The sequence below is a fragment of the Eptatretus burgeri genome, chromosome 1, assembly GCF_056783735.1.
Source record: "Eptatretus burgeri isolate ZD-2024b chromosome 1, Ebu_testis_v1, whole genome shotgun sequence".
Classification (NCBI taxonomy): domain Eukaryota; kingdom Metazoa; phylum Chordata; class Myxini; order Myxiniformes; family Myxinidae; genus Eptatretus; species Eptatretus burgeri.
The window spans coordinates 128425920-128448114 of NC_140961.1; the positions used below are offsets into that span (position 1 = coordinate 128425920).

The window sequence follows — 22195 nt, forward strand, 5'->3', positions numbered from 1 at the left end:
CTGACGTGATACAGCAAAACGGTTATGATTTTTGAAATCAGCGTACCCAAATTAGTCTAAATCACTTTACACATCTCCAGTAAAAAAATTTTGTTGTTCAGTGTAATCAGGTCATCAATTTTGTTTCTGTCCACCAATTTATCCCAGGATGACCCTCAAAATATTTCATTCTGATTGGATAAAACATTCTACGTGTCGAATTTTGGCCGGGATACCACTTCACTGATGATGTCATGGTTAACAACACTTATTCCCCATGGAGAAGACTTGATGCATGCCAAGTTTCAATTTTTACCATGGAGCGGTTTTGGAGCTGCAGAGGTCCAAAGTTTTTCTTTTTTTCCAACATGGCTGCCACAAGCCGTGACCTATGACATCATAATTATAATTATAACATTCTGCATGAGTAGTCGCACCTACTGTGAAAATTTTTGTGTCAATCAGGCAAGCAGTTGCAGAGAAAGTGGATTTAAAAGGGAATCACAGACGTACGGATGGACGGCCAACCTGAAAACACTATGCCTCGAGCAACTTCGTTGGTGAAGGCATAAAAAAAATCATAGTCATAGTGGTCAAACACATCTCAAGCACTGTGTTCACCCTTCCACTAGCATTTTCACAACCAAAATACTATTTTGTGCTTTGTCTGGTTTAATACAGCTTTCAATAGTGTCCTCTGAGATTTTTGTTTCATCCACTTTTGGTGCATTTTTGTAGGGAAGGGCTAATAAAAAGTGTGTGCAAGCCAACCCGTTAATTTGGATGAATTAGAAAGTTATATCCACAATGTTTTGCTAATTCAATAGAGGAGTTTCTCAAGTATTCAGTGGAAAATATTGTTCAACAATTGAAAAAATATGTTGAGAACGCAGGAGCTTATATTGAAATATGATGTTCGCAAATTTAAACGGTAATAAATGGGCCTTCATTTTAAAAAAAGAAACATTGCTGTTTTATTTTCATTAACAACATGGTATTATTATACAGTAAGACCACAGCGTTCGCGGGGGATATGTTCCTGAAAAATGCTGCAAATGTCAAATCTGTGAATGTCGGGGCAATGCTTCAATAGGAATAAAGAGGGATAGTGTTTTTTGTTTTTACATGGTCTAGGTTCGTGGAAGAGCTATGAGACAGAACAAATCAGAATATTGCATAACAAAGTTTCATTGGAGACAGCAGGAGAAGGAAGGGGAAACGCTAATTGCAGGGTAGAGCGAGAAAAAAGGCGAGACGGACAAACAAGGAATGCAGGTAGCAATGAGAGGTAAGGGAGAATGGAAAGGGTGGACAATATGGATACAGAAGCAAAATTTTGGGAGGGTGGGGGTAGTTTAAGGATTGTAGATAATATCATGATTTTCGATGGAGGATGACATAAGATGGTGGTGAACAGAAGTCTTGAAGACCTGGAGGGAAGAATGAAATTGAAGAAATTATGGGATGCGTTTCTACGGATAGGAAAAAAGAGAAATAAATGAATAGAGGAAAGCAGTGGGTTGGATTTTGGCAGTTTCATGAGGAGGGGGTAGCTGGTGGACCACGTGCGTCCTGGAGATGTTGAGGTGGAAGAAGACAGAAACCACCGACCTGTCAGCGATAGCGAAGTGACAGGTCCATAGACTCAGCTTCATTGCAAGAGATTCCAATGATCTTGAAAGCCTTTGTTTCCATGGCATCACGCTGAGTAAGATGTGAGGCAGGGGAGCCAGCTCAGAGTGGAGAGCAGTACCGTATTCCATCATGCTGCAGATGAAAGCCTTGTAGGTGAATAGGAGCACAGGTGTGCCAAAGAAGAACTTTGTATGACGGATGATGCCCAGTCGGCGTCTGGCTTTGGGAGCAAACTTTGAAATTTGGCTTGCCCAAAAATGATCATGGCTGAGAGTGAGACCCAAGATTTGAGTGACTGAACCTCTTCAACCAGGTGGCTGATAAAGTAGATGGGAGGATTTGCAGTATGGTTCTTTCAGAGAGAGAGAGAGAGAAAGAGAGAGAGAGAGAATGAGAGAGAGAGAGATCGTAAGTGTGTGGGATTTCTCAGGATTGAAAGACATATTCCAAGTGTTTCACCAGTTTGTGATTTTTGTCAAAGTCTGAGGAGAGGGAAGAGGCTGCTGCCTGTCTGTCGGAAGGTAAGGGATGTCATGGCAGAGAGTAGAGTCATCAGCAAAGAGATGAGGATTTTACAGAGAGTCAGAGAGATCATTGATAAAGATTAGGAACAAGCTGGGGCATAGAAAACTGCCTTGGGGTTCTCCAGCCTTGACAGGGAGAGTAGATGAAAGGATTCCAGTGAGAGCCACATGTTGGCTATGAGAGTGGAGGTGGTCAGTCTTCCAAGAGTGGAATTGGCCTTGAATTATATCAACAGACAGTTTGGAGAGCAAAGCAGGATGCCAGACTATCAAAAGCTTGAGATATGTAGAGATAGACTGCCTTGATCTCATGTCTGATATTGATATCAATATTGGGAGAGTACAAGCAGAATGTCCAAGGTAGTATGACCAGGTCTGAATCCGAATTTATGATGAGACGAGGCTGTTGTAGAAAAGGAATGATTTTATGTCAACTGGGATGATGGATTCCATGACCTTGCTGATTGGAAGTAAGCCAATTGATCTGTAGTGAAAGGGGATCCCTTTTTGCACATTTTTTATGGAAAATGACCTCGGGTAAATGACAAGGTGAAAGTGGCAGAGAGAGGAAGTGCAACATAGGCAGAGCAGCTTTTTAAGACATGTGAGGTGATGCTGTCTGGTCCCGTTGCAGAGTCAGAATTGAGGGTTGCCAGAAGCTTTTCCACATTTTCAGGTGCAAAAGACATATAATTCAGGAGCAGTTGGGTACAACTGGGAAGGTTGGGTACAGTGAGGGGGGGTTAAGGGACACTAGATTTTGAAGCAAACACAGAATTGAGGCATACGGCCTTCTCACTAGCGGAGTCGGCTGGAGTGCTATTTGAAGTGAGGGATGGGATGGAAGGGGAGTATATACCAGAGAACGACTTGACAAGGTACAATCATGTTTTAGAGGAGGAAGACAAGTTTGAAAGCTCATTCTTGAAATTGGACAGATATTGTTTTGTAGCTCTTCTGAGAGTAGACACACACTTGTTGTGGGCTTTGTTGAATGATCTGAGATTGCCTTTGGTCAGCTTTGCCTTCCAGGAGGAGAATACAAGCTGTTTTAAGCCTCACCACAGGATTCAGTGAACTAACAGCAGGATGATGGGTAAGATAATTGAAGATGAGATGGGAAGAACTGGTCCCATTGGCATTTTGAAGAAATCAAATTTTGGTGTTTTTCAATTTTTTTTGTGAGACACTAAAACACTTCCCGAAAAACCACCAAGGAATGAGGTCAGGGATCATATAATATTACCTCTCACTTAGCTACAAAGGATTAGGTACTTAAGAGTGATTAAAAAAAAAACTCAATATGTTTTTCAAAATTAATTTTTGTTTTGCCTAAAACACTTCCTGGCATTCACTGATGAACCACTGAAAGTTTGAAGAAGATCCGTTTGGCATCTCTGAGAAAAATGGCGTCACACAGACACACAGACACCTCTCTTATAGTACAGATAAGGACACCTATTATGGTATATAGATAAGTATAGATCAGTATAGATATGGATCACCCTTGTACAATAAATCATGAGTTCTGGAAAAGTCAATCTCTGCAAAATAATGTGCAAGAGCTGCAACAAAATCTACACCACATCTGGCAAAATCTGGATCAAGCTGTCGCACAGAGAATAGCATTGACTTGATGCCTCCTTCATATGAAGCACGGCATGATGAAAAAGGACATATTAAATGTCCTTTTTGGTCGCACAGATTTTTTAAAAAAAATACTTGTAGCACAGATTGGTAAAATAAAGTTCATTTTAAATAAAGGGTGCTAATTGTATTCTGACAGGGCACTCTCTCTTCATAATATATGCAATGCAGCATATGATTGGTTATCCGTGATCTATCCTCTTTCAATGCTGAGTTTCAAGCAAGGAAGCCGCAAGAACCATTTTTTTCAGTCTTTGGTATTCAAGCTTACACAGGTTCAAGCACTGTGTGATGCTGAAGGAAACGCTACCAGTTATTGTGATATGTAGTCTATTTGATTATTTATTTTTTTATTGAAAGATTGTGAGCCTGGTGTTGGCTTAACGGTGAAAGTGGCTGCCTTAAGATATCCGGGTCTTGAGTCTGAGGCCCTATCGTGCCCTTATCGATCACCAGCTGGGTTGACAGAGCCTGTCATCCTTCTATGGTCAGCAAAATGAGTTCCAGCTTATTCAAAACAGGGGAAACTGCATCAGCGGCACAGCCACACTCCCAGCAGTGACGCAACCAGTAGCTATAGGCTGCATATGAAATAATAATAATAATAATAATAATAATAATAATAATAATAATAATAATAATATGAAAGACTGTATTCAATTTAGTCTGGCAAGGCACTATATAAACAATAATATAAGCTTCAAATTAGGGACCAAACACTTAATAGGCGAGTTTAGATTGTAGCAATACTTACCAGTGAGTGTGAGTAACTGTGGCAGACACAACTGATTGGCCAGAATGAGGAGTTCCATTGAGTCAAGCATCGGATCCGTGGAGAATTGGTCTGTGTAGAGATATTCGAGCAAAGCACGCATACATGCCAGTGTTCTGCCTGGTAACCGAACCTGTCAGCAGACGCAAACCAACAATCTATTTATTGGCAACATTTCGAAAGCTAGAAAGCCAAATAATTTGAGCACTAACACATAAACTCTCTTATATGAGCCGAGTCAATCCCAGAGATTCTTAGCACCAGATGCACTCTCCTTATCCTGACATTGAAAGGTGTTGGTCCAGGATCGTGCAGAGGCAGCAAACTTACCTTTGAAATGTCTAGTCTGGGATTTATTATCGGCCTGACTGTAAACTTTCAAATTAGTACTTTGTGGGGAAGGTGATGCATCATAAAGTTTTCTTTTATTGTTTCCTACAAAAAGCTTGTATTTATTAATTATAATGCAGTATCTCTGTAATAGCCAGTTCAATCCCTGAGAAAACTGCACCGACAATTGAGGATGGTTTCAAGGTTGAACTTCACTTTTGTTTATAAAAAGCTGAGGACTGTATGTTAATAATTGGAGGGAATTTGTCTTAATGGTGTTGATTAATCAATGCTCATAATCACATATGCACCTGCCAAGAATCGAGATAGTGGCTTGTGAAAGAGCAAAGAGGGTGGAAAGACGAATAGTTATAAAATTTGAAAACAGCAAACATGTCACGACGGTTGAACATTACGAATGATTGGTTGCACAGAGTGGTAAATTATTGTGCAAGCTTCGGTATCGAATTTGAACAAAAGTCTCCATCGAATTTTAACCACCCTTGCACAGTGCTCTGTCAAACAAAAATGAAAACACAATGTAAGCAAGCTATATTTTTAACAATCTGGTAATAGAAACAGAATTAAATGGACTACGTGTATTAGTACGTCAGCATGTCCTTTGGCAGCATATGGTGTTTGAACCGGCCATGAAGCCATCAAATCAATGATACTTTGTATGACAGCTTGATTCAGATTGTGCCAAATGTGTAGTTGCTGTTGCAGCTCTTGGGTATTACTTGGTAGAGGTTGGCTTTTCTGCAACTCCCGATCCATGTTCCCAGACGTGTCTGATGCCGTTCATAACAGGACTCAGTGGTACCTGGAGGTAAGAGGTTCCTGCCAATTCCATCTCTTCAAGACAGAGGTGGTTCTGGATGTATGACATGTGTCATCCTCTTCTTGCAGTAAACATCCTTCATACTGCCAAATACCTTGCTGGGATACAAGAAACCATTTTACCACTATACCACTAAGGCATTTTGCACAACTGAACAATGGAACATATTTCCTGGAGGAAGATAGTGCATATAAAATTGTTCATTCCAGAAGTCCAGAACCACCTCTACCTGGAAGAAACGGAATGGACTGCAGCCACTTCCATGGGCATCAGAGCGTCCTGTGAATTTATGCCATTGAAACATCAGGGAACATTTGAACCAGCCTCTGTGATGTAATGGTTAGAGTGCTCTGAGTGTGTGAGGTCGGTGGTTTGAACCCCAGCCAGGTCATAGAAAAGACTCTAAAGTGGTACATGCTGCTTCCTTGCTTGAAGCTCAGTATTTACAATAGGATAGAGCATGGAGAAACAACCATAATTTGGAAATCACAGTGCCGGCTTGGATTGGCCGAATGACCTCCTCTTGTATCAAAGTCCCTTCCAAGGGAAGTTATTTCATTCCAACATATGAAACAGGAGCTGTGGAAAAGCCAAACTCTGCCAAGAGATACACAAGAACTGCAACAAAATGTACACGTTTGGCAAAATCTGGATCAGACTGTCACACAGAATATCATTGACTTGATGCCTTTACATGAAACACTGTATGATGACAAAGAACATGAAATAATGTTGTCCATTGGATTATGTTTGTATCACAGATTGGTAAAATATAGTTTGTTTAAAATAAAGGGTGCTAATTGTATTCTGACAGAGCACTCTCTCTCTCTTCGTAATAGTTGCAATGCAGCATATGGTTGTTTGTTCATGATCTATCTTCTTTAGATGCTGAGCGTCAAGCAAGGAAGCGACAAGTACCATTTTTAAAAGTCTTTGGTATGCTCAACCGGGGTCGAGTTTTAACCACCAGGCAGACTCAGAGAGGAAGCTCGAACCATTACACCACAGAATCTGGTTATATTTTAGAGATTTAGGCTTTTGAACAACATACAAATATAATTGTCATCATTACATGGAGAAGAAAATGAAGGCTGTATGTTCTAAAGATTAAGAAAGCTCCAGCATCTGTACATTTGGAAAGGCTAGTTTAGTCCTCACAAAGGTTGCAGACACGGTTCCATTTCATGGGAACCCAACAGGTACAATTTATATATTTCATACAAATTCAAGCTACGAAACTTCGAGATCGGGGCTTTTGAAAATGATTAAAAAATCTTCCATAAAGATTAAATAAGACTGATATGATAATATGAGGAAACATAGATTGAAGAAAACCTCGTTTTGCCCACCTGGCCATAAATGCATTTAGGTATTTGTGAGGATTAGAGTAGTGTAGAAGTGAAGTTGGAATTTATTAAAGATCCGGTTCCATCGCAAACACGAAAGATGCATTTCTATCAAGTGTTATTTGTATTTTGTACCCAGTTCTTCTTTTGTTTCCTTACTTATTTCCAATATATAATGGGCAACGGCATCCAAGGACATTTCATAAGCCAGTAGGAAACATTAAGCCCCTTATAAGACATTTTTTTCTCCACAGACATTGAGGGAGCAGGATTTAAAAACCTGATACGTGACGATTTTACAGCGGCGGTGGAAGGTAGTTTAGATTTTCAGGTTCAGTGCAAAAGGCCCAAAGGATTTGCCCATTGCAACCAAGGTAAAAACAAGTTAATACTACTACTACTACTTTTGTGGGCCTGCAGTGTCCTGCAAAAGTATTCACCCCCCACCCACACCCCTCCAAAATTTTTACACTTGATGCCACCTGAACTTATTTCATGATGCTTTCAAATCAATCTTAACATATAGAGACTTCACAAATGACTCCCAAGTGATAAAGCTAAAAAAAATGCAAATAAAATGTGAATAAGTTAGATTAACAGAGAAAATAAGATGATTCTTAGTTGCATAAGTAATCAAAACCTTTGCCAAATTAACCCTAAATCACTTCAGGAACAAATTATTTGTTTGAAAGGTTACAAAATAAGTGTAATTAGTCGGAGTGTTGGCCAGAAAAGCGTGCATTAGGGTCCGCACAACATTTTTCTGCATTTTTGTGATCACCAGACCATCTGAATGAATATTCCGATTGATGCCACTCTGGCACCCTTGAGCATTTTTGCAGAAACCCATTAATATTAATATGTAGAAACCCATCACACTTCCGGTTCTGGGATTGGAGCATTGACAGGTTTCCTTGGGGGCTCCCTGCTAACAATCTCAAAATTAAGTTTCCGGTCGTTATCTGTCCCGTTTTAACTGTTTATTTTCTCACCTACATGTGATTGTGTGTTCCAAGTTCGGTTTTGTTTCAAAAATCGTGCTATTTTGTGAGATTTCGTCGAACTTGTCTAACTGGGTGCTTGAGGCCTATCCTTGAGGCTTGAGGCCTACCCTTTGCTCCCCTCGGTGTACGATCGTGTTTATTTGTTTTTTTCTCCCCATTATCTTCAATTTCTATCTTTCCCACTTTCTTAACGTCCCCCATCACAACTAATCACTCTATTTCTTATCTAAAAAAACAAATAAATAAACAAAAAACCGCTACCTTTCTCCGATTCTTCTTCTTCTTCATCTCTTCTTCTTTCTCCTCTTCTTCTTCCTCGATTTTTTCTACAACACTTTCATGACCTAATCTGTTGAAAACTCTCTCAAACATTAATAATAATAACAAAAACGATCTCTTATAATGCTTCATCTTCCTCTTTCACACGTGTGGTACTCTTTACTGTAACAGAATGCACTACTCTTCTGCTATTTAAACAGACTGCTCTCAATTCGACCTTTCCTTCATACCTTGCCTAAAAAATCCAACTGTTACAGCGTTTCTTCTCTCCTTTCTCTGAATTCGCCTTTATTGCATCCCTCAAGAAATGTGTTTAATCGCATAACTGACGTAAAACTTTTAAAAACCCTAGTTTGCTATGAATGTTCGCTTTCCATCAACCATTCTTTTTTCCAACTTCAGTGCCAACTCACTCCTCTTACCGATCACTCTCAAAGCAACCATCCCACTCTTCTCCCTCCAAGCCTCTCTCTCACCTCTCTCAAAAACTCCCCCCTCACCTTTCTCCCACCATTCATCCCCCTCACTCATCCTTCCCAAAGTTGTCCCCCCTCCCATCCACAAAGCTGCCTCCTTCCACTGCCCTCTCACCTCCATCTCTTCACTCCACCTCCTCAAATCCTCAACTGCCTTCTTCCCCCTCTCTTGTCCCCCCTCTCCCCCAGCACCACAGAGCCTTTTCTCCTCCTCATTCGGCCCCCTCCCCTAGCTATTCTGCAATCCCCCACACTCTTCAACAACACTCCTTACCTCCCCACCTCATCCCTTGTCCTACCCTCCCCCTCTCCCCCACCCCCTGCACCCAAAGCCTCCTCCCCTACCTCTTCATTAAAAGTATGGACCTCAAATATCCGGGGCCTTCACTCAAACCTTTCAGATCTTTCCACACAGGTTGCCACTGACAAACCAGACATAATCTGCCTAACAGAAACTTTCCTCCCCCAAGACGTGTCTGACTCCCAAGTATCTCTCCCTGGTTATCCCTCCTCCGGTTTGACAGACCTGAGTCTCGCCCTGGTGGAGGAGTTGCTCTCTTCATCAAAGACTCTATTCCTCACTCTCCATGCACTGCCCTCACTCCCCCACACCCCCAGGAATACCTCTGGCTACGGTTTCGCCTCAACTCCAACCTGATGTTTATATGTGTACTCTACCGTCCACCTAACAGTGATGACTCCATCTACACCTCACTATCTGAAAACATGGACCAACTTCTATCTTCTCATCCAAACTCTCTCTTCCTCATATGTGGCGACTTCAATTGTCAGCATGCCAGTTGGCTAGGTGTGGGCACCTCTCTCACCTGTCATGGCACCTCAGCAAAAGCTTTCTGCAACTCATTGGGACTGACTCAATCGGTCAACTTCCCAACCTGGATCTCAACCAATGGTACTCCATCTCTTTTGGATCTGATTTTGACAAATTTCCCTGACAGTATCTGCTGCTCTTCCTCCGCTCCAATCGGTTCTTCTGACCACGTGCTTGTCAAAGAGGACATCTCTCTGGCTATTATCAGAGAACCACCTCACCGCCGTCGAGTCTGGCATTTCACTCAAGCCGACTGGCAGGGTCTCCAAGCAGCCCTCGAACTTATAGACTGGTCTCCTATCTCTACTTTCTCTAACATCAACTCATCCTGGGAATTCTTACAAAGAAACTTGCTCTCCCTCATGCACAGATTTATCCCCTCTCATCTTCAGTTGTCCTACCCTTCCTCCCGCCCTTGGTTCACTGAAGCTTGTGGCGAGGCAGTAGTCCTGAAACAACTTGCCTTTGCCTCATGGAAAGCAAACCCAACTGAGGGCAATCTCAGTTCCTTCCATAAAGATCGGAACAAGTGTGTATCTCCCCTCAGGAGAGCCAGAAAACAACATCTTTCTCATCTTAAGTCTGAACTCTCAAACCTCTCTCCCTCCTCAAAATCCTGGTGGCATCTAATCAAATCTGTTTCTGGTGTATGTTCCCCCTCCATCCCCTCCCTTACCTCAAATGGCAGCACTGCTGATACCGCACATGAAAAAGCTGAATGCCTAAACTCGGTTTTTGCAGCTAAATCTTGTGTCCAAAACCCATCACTTTCTCTACGCACCTTACCCAGTCACACCCAACTGTCCCTGGACTCTGTGTCCTTTTCTCCTGACAAGGTGGAGAGCTTGCTGTCAAACCTCGACTCAGATTCTGCAACCGGTCCAGACGGCATCAGCCCACGTGTCCTCAAAGCCTGCTCTTCTGCTCTTGCTCACCCTCTCTCTGTTCTATTCACCCTCTCATTTGCTCAAGGCCATCTGCCATCTGCTTGGAAATCAGCAAGCATCACTGCCCTGCACAAAAAAGGTGCAAAAACAGATCCCTGCAACAACAGACCAATCAGCCTTCTCCCAATCATCAGCAAGGTTATGGAATCCATCATCGCTTCAGACATCAAATCCTTCCTCTTCTCCAATGGCTTGATTTCTGATCATCAATTTGGTTTCACGCCAGGTCACTTTACCCTGGATATGCTGCTTCTGTTCTCCCAACAATGGAAGGAAGCCCTCAATGCCAGATAGGAAATCCGAGCCGTATCCCTGGATATATCACGTGCTTTTGACATGGTCTGGCACCCTGCCCTGCTCACCAAACTCTCTTCTTATGGTATCCAAGGCCATCTCCACTCATGGCTCGCAGACTTCCTCTCCTGTCGCAATCAACGTGTGGCCCTAAATGGAGTTCTTTCATCCCCCCTTCCTGTCCAGGCTGGAGTTCCTCAAGGTAGTGTTCTTGGCCCTGTTATTTTTCTGGTTTTCATCAATGATCTCTCCGACTCTCTGGAAAATCCTCTATATCTCTTTGCTGATGACTCCACCCTCTGCCGTACCATTGGTCATCCCTCAGACTGGCAAGCAGCAGCTTCTTCGCTCACTGCTAATCTGGATAAAATCACAAACTGGTCCAACATGTGGAACATGTCTTTCAATCGGGACAAATCTCACACTCTCACTATGTCTCTTCGAAAGGACCATTTAGAAAACCCGCCCATCCACTTTCTTAACAATCCTCTGGAAGAAGTCCTTTCTTTCAAGCTTCTGGGTCTCACTATCTGCCATGACCTTTCCTAGGAAAGCCACATTTCAAACCTCGCCTCCAAAGCCAGTCGCCGACTGGGAATCCTCCGTCGTGCAAGGCCCTTCCTCGGCCCACCTGAGCTCCTGACCACTTACAAAGCTTTTGTCCGCAGCCTGATGGAGTACTGCTCTCCCCTCTGGGCTGGTGCTCTTGCCTCCCACCTTTCTCGGCTTCACGCTGTAGAAACCAAGGCATTTCGGATCATAGGCATCTCCCGCAATGAGGCTGAGTCTTTGGGCCTCTCACTCAATCACCGCAGGTTGGTCGGTGGTCTTTCTGTCTTCTACCGTCTCCTCTCCAGCCAAAAATAAGTACCAAAATCACGAATCACTGCTCACCTTCACTCTTTCATTCCTCTTTATTCCCGCCTTTGGAATAAACTCCCTCACTCTATCCATTCCCATTCTTCCCTCCAGGCCTTCAAAACAGCTGTTCACCACCACCTCTTATCATCCCCCATCCAAATCCTCGATCTTTTCTACCCCCGATAATCCACCCAAGCCCACCTCCTTCAAATTCCCTGCTTTCCTTCCTGAAAGTCCCTGTCATGTCCATCTTCTATTTCCCATGTTCCCTGTCCCATCCCTCTCCATTCCACAGATCTCCAAATGTCTCTGTTCCCCACTATTTTGTCCTTCCCACTCCCTCCCCTCCTGTCTCATGCCCCCACTTGATGTGCGTTGTGTGTTAGCTCTCATACGAGCCTCGACAAGGTATACAAAAAAAAAGTGCAAATTACCGGTGGCCATTGTCAAAATTACTATTTTTCTTAATATCTCCAAAAGTAATCATCCAAATAGCCTGGTTGAGGTGTTACACAAATGTTTTTAGTGTCACTGGTCATGATAAACCCACTTAAAATTGAATAACATTTAAATTTATCTCATTAATATGCAAATTAGCAGTCGTCATTATCGAAATAACAATTTTTCTTAATGTCTCCAGAAGTAAGCATCCAAACAGCCTGGTTGAGGTGTCCAACCCCATGTTTTTAGAGTCACTGGTCATGATAAACCCACTTACAATTTGATAACATAGAAATTTAGCTCATTAATATGCAAATTAGCATAACCCTACCCCCTGAATTTGTCCGCGCCGATCGGCGTTTTTGCAGTACAGTTATACAACAACAAAACTGTTTGAAAATAACTTGTGCAGAGCCGTTTATCCCCAGTACAGTTGTGAAGAAATGGCTGACCTCAGAAGATCAACAGCATTAACTGTTTCTGATCAAGTAAGTTGAGGCTTGTAATGTAATGAAAGAAACATGGAGAACTGAGTTTTAAGTAAGAGTAATGTTTTCTGATACAGTAGAATGATCAATATTATTTGCAAGCAACTTTTTTTATTATTATTTAACATGATCTGGCTGAAAGCAACTGTGTATTTTATTGATTTTTAAAAGTACACAGGGTGGAACCTGTTTCCTGAGAACTTTTTAAAATACGAACAAAGAAATTAAATGTTTACTGATGTTTATAATTTCCTCTATTTTTACAGGTTGAGGCTCCATCACCATGGAAGACTGTTTCTTCAGTCCCTGTGATGCAACTAAAGCTGGAAAACCTCTGGTAACAGTTGGTCCAGACAGAGTGCGAGGTATCATCCGGTCAAGCAAAGCAAGACAAGATGGTATACAAGAAGAGCTTGAACAGAAATGACAGGCAGACGAATCTATCGAGCTCAAATGCCATAATGACTGTGTCAACGTACACATCACGCTCACACATAGAAAGACACTTGAAACGAATGAGTAATGTCTGTTTGGAAGATGCTTCAACAAGCAAAAGAAGCCGCCATTCAAAGACGACAGTATTTGATTTAAAAGAACATTGCATTTTTTGCGGAGAAAAGTGCATCATGGACTCTGATAAGAAGAATCCTCATAGTTGGTGGCGAGTTCTCCTTTGTAGGACTGCAGATCGTATTGATCGGACAACTTTCAAACAAACTATTCTCGATGTTATCGATTCCAGCCAGGATGAAGAAGGACGCCAGGTCAAGATACGATTAATGGGTGCAATCAGCGGTCTTCATGCTGCTGATGCGAGATATCACGATGACTGCAGAAAGTCCTTCATGGCACCCCGTTCTGTTGCAGCAGCAGCACACAGTGGCAGAGAAACTCAGGACATTGAGCCAGTTGTCACTTCAACTATCCTATCGATGAAAAACGGCATGTTGCACATCTGGAATTCAGTAGAAGTCTACAATATGTACAAGGATCATGGAGGAAAGCTATACTCTCGACGAACCCTGTTATCCAAATTGTTGGATATACTTGGCTCTGAGCTTCTGGTTCTGTCTGGTGAAGGTGTCGCGAGTTTAATCTAGTTTCGCAGCAGAGTGTCTACTGTGATCAACTTAATAGCATCAGTTGAAGATGACGCCATTGATGTTTCCATAGAATGAATTGCCAAGAAGGTTGCACAGGAATCTAAGCAGTTGTCGTCCGACCCCAGTTCCTATCAGACGAGAATTAATATAGACTTAATATCTATAATATAGATATTAATCTCTTAATTAATATAGACAGTTCCTATCAGACGAGTGCGGGCCCGTAGGTGCGGGCTCGTAGTTGCGGGCCCGTAGGTGCGTGCCCATACGTGTGTGGCCATACATGCAAAAAAAAAACAAAAAAAAACTTTCAAACCGCGTGCCAGAAACAACCACACAGGGCGTTCCTTTGCTCTCGTGTGCCCGTACGTGGAACGATGACTGGATTGAGGCATTGTTCCAATTAGATCGGACCAACCGCATCATAAATGGCCAGAACTTGGGAAACCTGGGAAACAGCTGAAATGGATGAAGAAGAACGATATCAAACCTTGAATCAAATCAAATCAAATCAATTGAATCAAATCAAATCAATTGAATCAAATCAAACGATATCAAACCCCCTCACTCATATGATGTCTCATATCAAACCCCCTCTCTCTCTCTCTCTCCCCTCTGTAAATTGTGACGTCATATCAAACGAAGAAGAAAATGAATTGTGACTCCCCCTCTCTCTCGCCCCCCCTTTCATCCTCCTCTCTCACCCCCTCTCTCGCCCCTCCTCTCTCCCCCTCTCTTGAATTGTGACGCCCCCTCTCTCTCGCCTATCTATAATTAGCGATCGATAATTAATCTATATAACTTTCCTCCCCTCTCTCCCCCTCTCTCGCACCTCCTCTCTCCCCCTCTCTTGAATTGTGACACCCCCTCTCTCTTCCCTCCCTCTCGCCCCCCCCCAATCAAACACACAGACATTAATATTAATATTAAGACACACAGACATTAATATCAAACCTTGAAAAGGCACATACTCCTCTGTAAATTGTGGTCATATCAAACGAAGAAGAAGAATTCATGATACGGAACAATATTCCACTGTAAATTGTGACGTCATATCAAACGAAGAAGAAGAAGAATTGTGAAGCTCCTCCCTCGAGCCCCCCCCTTTCGCCCTCCTCTCTCGCCCCTTTCTCTTTCGCCCCCTCTCTCGCCCCTCCTCTCTTGAATTGTGACGCCCCTCTCGCTCCTCCTCTCTCCCCCTCTTGAATTGTGATGCCCCTCTCTCTCACCTATCCATAATTATAGATAGATAATCTATATAACTCTCCTCCCCTCTCTCCCCCCTCTCTCGCACCTCCTCTCTCCCGCTCTCTTGAATTGTGACGCCCCCTCTCTCTCCCTCCCTCTCAAACACACAGACATTAATATTAATATTAAGACACACAGACATTAATATCAAACCTTGAAAAGGCACATCCGCGGGTCCCCAGCAATATTCCTGGCAAGTTTCAATCAGATCGGACCGTCAATCGTGCAAAATAATAATAATAATAATAATAATACTAAATAAATAAATAAACATTAATTGTGACGTCATTCGTGACGTCAGAGCGCCGTGTCTTGTCATTGGTCAACTGATAAATGGCCGTAACTTGGGAACCGCTCGTCCAATTGATATCAAACCTCGAAAAGGCACATCCGCGGGGCCCCGGCAATATTCCTGTGAAGTTTCAATCCGATCGGACCGGCGGTCGTCGAGAAACTGCGGTCGCATACAGACACACATACACATGCAGACACACACATACAGACAGACAGACAGACAGATAGACACACACACATACACACATAGATTGCTGGAATTATAGATATTGCTAATGAAGCAGTGAGTTCAACCCTTCAATTGCTACTCTCAAAAATATCAGCTAAACTGGACTGCACACTTCCAGGAGCTCTGATAGGAAACATCATAACGAATATGATCACCAATCGACCAACTACACTCCAAATAGCACTGGGAGTTCTAGTCAGTCATAAAAGCCTCATCGAGCAGTTGTACAACTATCGTGTGACCTGTTCCTATGATGAGTTTCAGCGTTTCAAGGAATCAGCAGCAAAGGCTGCAACTGTTCACTCCGGGATTAGGGGAACCGCCAATGCTGAATGTGGCCTCGTTCAGGTTGTTGCTGACAACTTCGACAGAAATATCTCATCCCAGAATGGACTCGTTTCAACACATTCTCTTGTAGTACTACTTACCATAAAAGATCAGGAGATATCTTCCACATCTGAAGATGAAGCCATCATCAGACGATTGACCCGTGATTAAATGAAGACACCTATGACAGAATACATTTCGGTTCAAAGGTACAAGGGACCTGAGAAACCAGCAATGCCAGTTGAAGAAGCCACACATGTTGTGTTACCTCTCCGCATATTGGCTCATCAAGCTATACGACTTCGGAGAGTTCAAGTTATGGATTTCTCTTTTCTGAAGCAAATCACTTCTGATCAGAACACACCAGAGTTTGGTGGCTTTAATACGAAGCTCTGCAGAGAGCAAGGACTATCCATCCAACCTACAGTGAGGGCCATTTATACACCACTCATCGATATGGATCCAGCTCATCCGGACACGATGTTTACAGCAATGGAGGAGCATGACGCTTGACCGCAGAGTGTGGACAAACCATAACCATCTTCACAAACGACCAACAGCTGTATCGATTGGCCGTTAATGTGAAATGTGTTTATCCTGAGCGATTTACCTAGTTCATACCAAGGCTGGGCGGCATGCACACCCTTATGAGTTTCATCGGTTGTGTGGGGAACTTTATGGCTGAAAGTGGGCTGGAAGACGTGATGAAATCTGCCTTCGGAGGTGTTGCTCATATGCTTGGTGGAAAAAAGTTTCCCTAAAACTTCAGGGCCCTGCGATTGGTGACTGAGAAGGTCCTTTGTTCCAGCGTGGCTCAAGCAGAAAGTCATGAAGACTTAATGGACACTCTTGAAACCAAAGCAACAAAGATCATGACTACACAACTATGGGTACAGAACCTTGGAAACCTGTATTCATCATGATGGCGTTTGTTTGAGCTGAGCGTGAAGGAGACTGGCCATTGCATCTTTGGGCCATCAAGGAGATGCTCCCCGACTTCTTCGCGGCTGGACATCACCACTATGCTATATATGGGCTCTACTACCTTCGATCGATGGAAAGGCTTCATGGAGACATTCTGGAAATGTTCTTAAAAGGAGATTACGCGATGCGGCACAAGAAGGGCCGATGGAACGGCATATGGTCGGATATGTACATCGAGTCCACGTTCATGTGCTACGGTCATGGCATACATGGAATCGTTGGCATTACAGTGAAGCCTTCTACACTGAACAAGTTGGCCTATAGTATGCACACGTTTAGTCAGATAGTCCACAATCTCACAGATATGTCTGAGGGGCACATAGTCACAGAGGTGACCATTCACAAGGAAGATAAGCCATCACGCATACAATCTGATGCAGAGGAACGAGATAAGATAAGGAGAAAACTCCAGTCCTGTATCGACCCACTTGACCCAAACGAACATGCAGACAGAGTTCTCAACATTGTAATTGGCAGAATTGGACCGGAGAAGGTAAACGTGCCAAGGGCAGTTGACATTGGCCGAGCACAGATGCATTCATATGAAGAAAGCTGGCCAGCAGTGATTCAATGCTCCCTTATCTAAACAAGTCATAACTATGGCAGTGACATGGAAAGTCATGCGTGTGGGATCTACTGAGGTTTGTGATCTAAATCTCATCTACTCCAGGGTCATGGAACTCCAACAAAGTCGAAACAGCAAACTATGTGACGTTCTCGAGTACGAGCTTGCACCTGTGCCAACATCAATGTTCGATGAAAAGGGGGAGATGAGAATAGCAAAGACCAAGTCGACATTGAAGAAGAATCTCCAAGTGGAAATCTCAACAAGACTGGGTCCACAACCTGAAGTCACCATCTTAGATGGTTGTGCAATCCTCTGGGTTATTCATTGGCCAAGCAGGGGAATTGTGCAAGACTGTGTTGACAACTTTACGAGCTACATCATGGCAAAGGTGGACAAATCAGATGTATATCTGGTATTTGACAGATATCATGATTTCAGCATCAAGAGTGGAACAAGATTAGCCAGAGCTGGGCAGCAAGCTAGCAGGCACCACAGGTTGAACCGACAGACTCCACTGCCTCCACAGCTGGTGGTTCTGTCAGTAACTGAGAACAAAGTTCAGCTGATAGAACTGATTTGCCAGAATTTGATTGACGTTAGTCAACAGAGAAAGCAGAGCCAACACAGGCTCTTCATTACGGGACAGGAGTCTACCCCAGTGGAAATACACCACGGAGCCGAAAGGTGTCACACTGATTTGAAGACGACGCATGCGGAGGCAGATGTCATCATGATTCAGCAAGTCGCTAAAGTTGCCGAAGATGGCGCAAAATGCATCACAGTCATCTGTGATGATACTGATGTGTTCATCTTGCTTGTGTATCACTTCGCAGAACTTCATCTGCAATGCTGCGTAACAATGGAAGCAACATGTCCTGGCCGATCGTTGTTCGACATTGGGGCCACTTCCAGAAAACATGCCGGGATGGTGCAAGACCTACTAGCTTTTTCGCACTGACAACTTGCGACACCGTTGCCCAGATGTATGGTAGAGGTAAACTGACTGGCAAGAAGACACTCACAGCAGGCCATTCACTTCAAAAACTTGGCAATGTGGATGCATCTATTGATGATGTCATCACCGAAGCCACTGTATTCATGGCTGTTTGCTATGGAAGCAAGGGGAGAAGCAACATGTCTGATGTTCACAAAGAGGTGTGGTCAATTAAGATGTTGAAACCAAATGCCATCAAAGCACCAGTCCTGAAGGCTCTGCCACCAACTACAGAGTCCTTTGAACAAAACGTGTGATGCGCTCATATCCAGACAGAAATATGGAAGTCAGCTGCTCAGCTGCAGCCACCACCTCTGGATCCCAATCAGTACAGATGGAAACGTGATGAGGCATCAAGATCATTACTTCCAATTATGCTGCTGTCCAACATCGCTCTTGCACCACCAGAGATCTTGGAGCTAATACGATGTGGGTGTTCCTCCGACAAGCAATGCTACACAGCTCAATGCCGCTGCACAGCAGCCAAGTTACCATGCACAGTTTTCTGTACGTGCCATGGAGATACTGGCTGCAGGAATGAGCGCACCAAGACAGCTGCTGCATTTGCCCTTGATGATGACTCTGACACTGAATGAGACACCAAGCACTGAAGTAGCCTTCATAAGGCTTACAAACCTGTTATATATATATATATATATATATATATATATATATATATATATATATATATATATATATATATATATATATATATATATATATGAACATTTGATTTACACAGGAAGGTCTTCTTTTGTTCACGTTGTTAGCTGCTTTCATTGCATACTGTCGAATTGTTGAATCTGTATGAATAATAAAGTGATCTATATTCACAAAGAATGAAGTGTTTTTTTTTTCTATCTATATGTCTATTTATCAACATTTTCAATAATGGTGACTGCTAATTTGCATATTAATGAGCTAAATTTCAATGAAATCAAATTGTAAGTGGGTTTATCATGACCAGTGACCCTAAAAACATGGGGTTGGACACCTCAACCAGGCTGTTTGGATTCTTACTTCTAGAGATATTAAGAACAATTGTTATTTTGATAATGGTGACTGCTAATTTGCATATTAATGAGATAAATTTATATGTTATTCAATTTTAAGTAGCTTTATCATGACTAGTGACCTAAAAACATGGATGTAGACACCTCCACCAGGCTATTTGGATGCTTACTTTTGGAGATATTAAGAAAAATAGTAATTTCGACAATGGCAACCGCTAATTTGCATATTAATGGATTTCTACAAAAATGCTCAAGGGTGCCAGAGTGGCATCAATCGGAATATTCATTCAGATGGTCTGGTGATCACAAAAATGCAGAAAAACATTGTGCGGACCCTAATGCAAGGTCATCTTGAAAAATGGTGTTTGACAACCGGACTAAATCAGTCACACCTGTATGTAATCTCTGTTTTAAATTAAAAATTAAGCTCCCACACTTATCTAAGGAGTTTTAAGGTGCAACTCACTTGGTCAACCAACAAGGCAGGAGCTTTCCAAGGAAGTCAGATATAAAGTGGTGGAGAAGTACCATTAAGGAGAGGGTTATAAGAAGATTTCAAAGTCACTCATTATCCATTTGAGTATGGTGAAATCTATCAATAAGTGGAAGATATACCATACCACCCAGACTCGACCCAGATCAAGTCGCACATCCAAACTCAGGAGCCGGACGCACAGTAAACTGGTTTGGGATGTCACTGTAAATCTAACAATGACTTTGAAAGATCTGCAAGGCTCTATGTCCGAGATGGGGGTCAGTGTTCATCAATTATTATCAATATCCGGTTCCCTTCGCAAAACTAGCCTCTATGGATAAGTGGCAAGAAAGAAGCCATCACTGACAAAGACGCATCCAAAAGCTCAAATGGAGTTTGCGAAAAAGCATCTCAATGATACTGTAGGCTTGTGGAGAAACAATTTGCAGGCAGAGCATACAAAAATTGAACGTTTTGGTCTTAATTCAAAGCATTACGTCTGGCACAAGCTGAACACTGCACATCACCCAGATAACGTCATACCGACTGTCAAGCATGGTGGTTACAGCATCATGTTATGGGGCTGCTTTTCATCAGAAGGGACTGGAAAGCTTGTCAGGATAGAAGGGACAATGGATGGTGCAAAGTACAGGAGAATCCTTGAGGAAAACCTGCTTGAGCCAGCCATCAATCTGAAACTGGGAAGGAGATTCACATTTCAGCAGGATAATGATCCGAAGCACAAAGTTAAAGCCACACTGGAGTGGCTGAAGAAAAAGAAAATAAATGTTCTTGAGTGGCCCAGTCAAAGTCCTGACCTGAATCAAATTTAACATTTATGGTGAGATTTGAAGATTGCAGTCCATTGACGATCCCCATCAAACTTGACAGAACCAGAGCAATATTCACATGAAGATTGGGCAAACATTTCATCATCCCAATGTGCAAAGCTGGTGGAGATCGACCCAAAAAGACTCATAGCAGCCATTGCTGCAAAAGGTTCTTCCACCAAGTACTGACCTGAGGGGTTAAATACTTTTTCAACCAGTGAATTTTGATTTGTACTTTTTTTTTACAGGTATTCCTCAAATGTAACCTCTTTCAACTATAACAGTGTATAGTTTGATCTCTTCAGTTATGAATAAAAAAGTTCATTTGGAAAAATTGTTTTGACGTAATTCATAAATCATCGAAATGTGGCATTATCGGTAGGGGATGAATACTATTGCAGGCCACTGTACTGAGCTGGCTGCTATAATTGCAAGTTTGTGGGACTCTAATGTGCAAAGTCCCATCAAACCACAGGTACAAGAGCCAAAGTACAGGAAGTGGATAACATTTGGAGGAGGGGTAGGATCGACGGGGAGAGGAATCTTCTGGAGGAGGGGGAATTAATAGCGAATGATTCATGCAAAGCATTTCAGAAGCTATTTGATAAATATCCATTGTACAGTCAATCATAATGATTCTACACCTCTCTTAGTGGCCATCTTCAAAGCCACTTCCATGTCTTAATGGTATTGATTACCCAGCAGCAATGCAAATAGAAGAACCCAACAATGCAAAATATATATATATATATATATATATATATATATATATATATATATATATATATATATATATATATATATATATATATATATATATATATATATACATACATACACACCGGTGAGCAAAAACATTATGACCACTGACAGGTGAAGTGAATAACATCGATTATCTTGTTACAATGGCACCTGTCAAGGGGTGGGATATATTAGGCAGCAAGTGAAGTCAGTTCTTGAAGTTGATGTGTTGGATGCAGGAGAAATGGGCACGAGTAAAGACCTGTGCCATTTTGACAAGGGCCAAATTGTTATGACCAGACGACTGGGTCAGAGCATCTCTGAAACGGCAAGGCTTGTGGAGTGTTCCCGGTCAGGAGTGGTGAGTACCTACCGACAGTGGTCCGAGGAGGGGCAAACCACAATCCGGCGACAGGGTGTTGGGCCCCCAAGGCTCATCGATGCACGAGGGCAACGAAGGCTATCCCATCTGGTCCAAACCGACAGAAAGTCTACTGTGGCACAAGTCACAGAAAATTTTAATGGTGGTTACGGGAGAAATGTCTCACAATCCACAGTGCATTGCACCCTGCTGTGTATTGGGCTGCGTTGCCGCAGACCAGTCAGAGTGCCCATGATAACCCCTGTACACCGTCGAAAGTGCCTACAATGGGCACCTGAGCATCGGAACTGGACCTTGGAGCAGTGGAAGAA

At 42.7% G+C, this 22195-nt stretch overlaps 1 protein-coding gene across 3 annotated transcripts in view; it reads right to left on the bottom strand.

Annotated features, from left to right (window-relative positions):
• Positions 1-22195, bottom strand: part of LOC147035390 (rho-related BTB domain-containing protein 2-like) — a 229596-nt gene that overhangs the window by 39719 nt on the left and 167682 nt on the right. For all 3 annotated transcript variants that reach the window (XM_085897457.1, XM_085897467.1, XM_085897473.1), the window contains one exon: positions 4540-4690. In XM_085897457.1, the coding sequence (XP_085753583.1) occupies positions 4540-4690 (151 nt within the window). The remainder of the gene's footprint in view (positions 1-4539; positions 4691-22195) is intronic.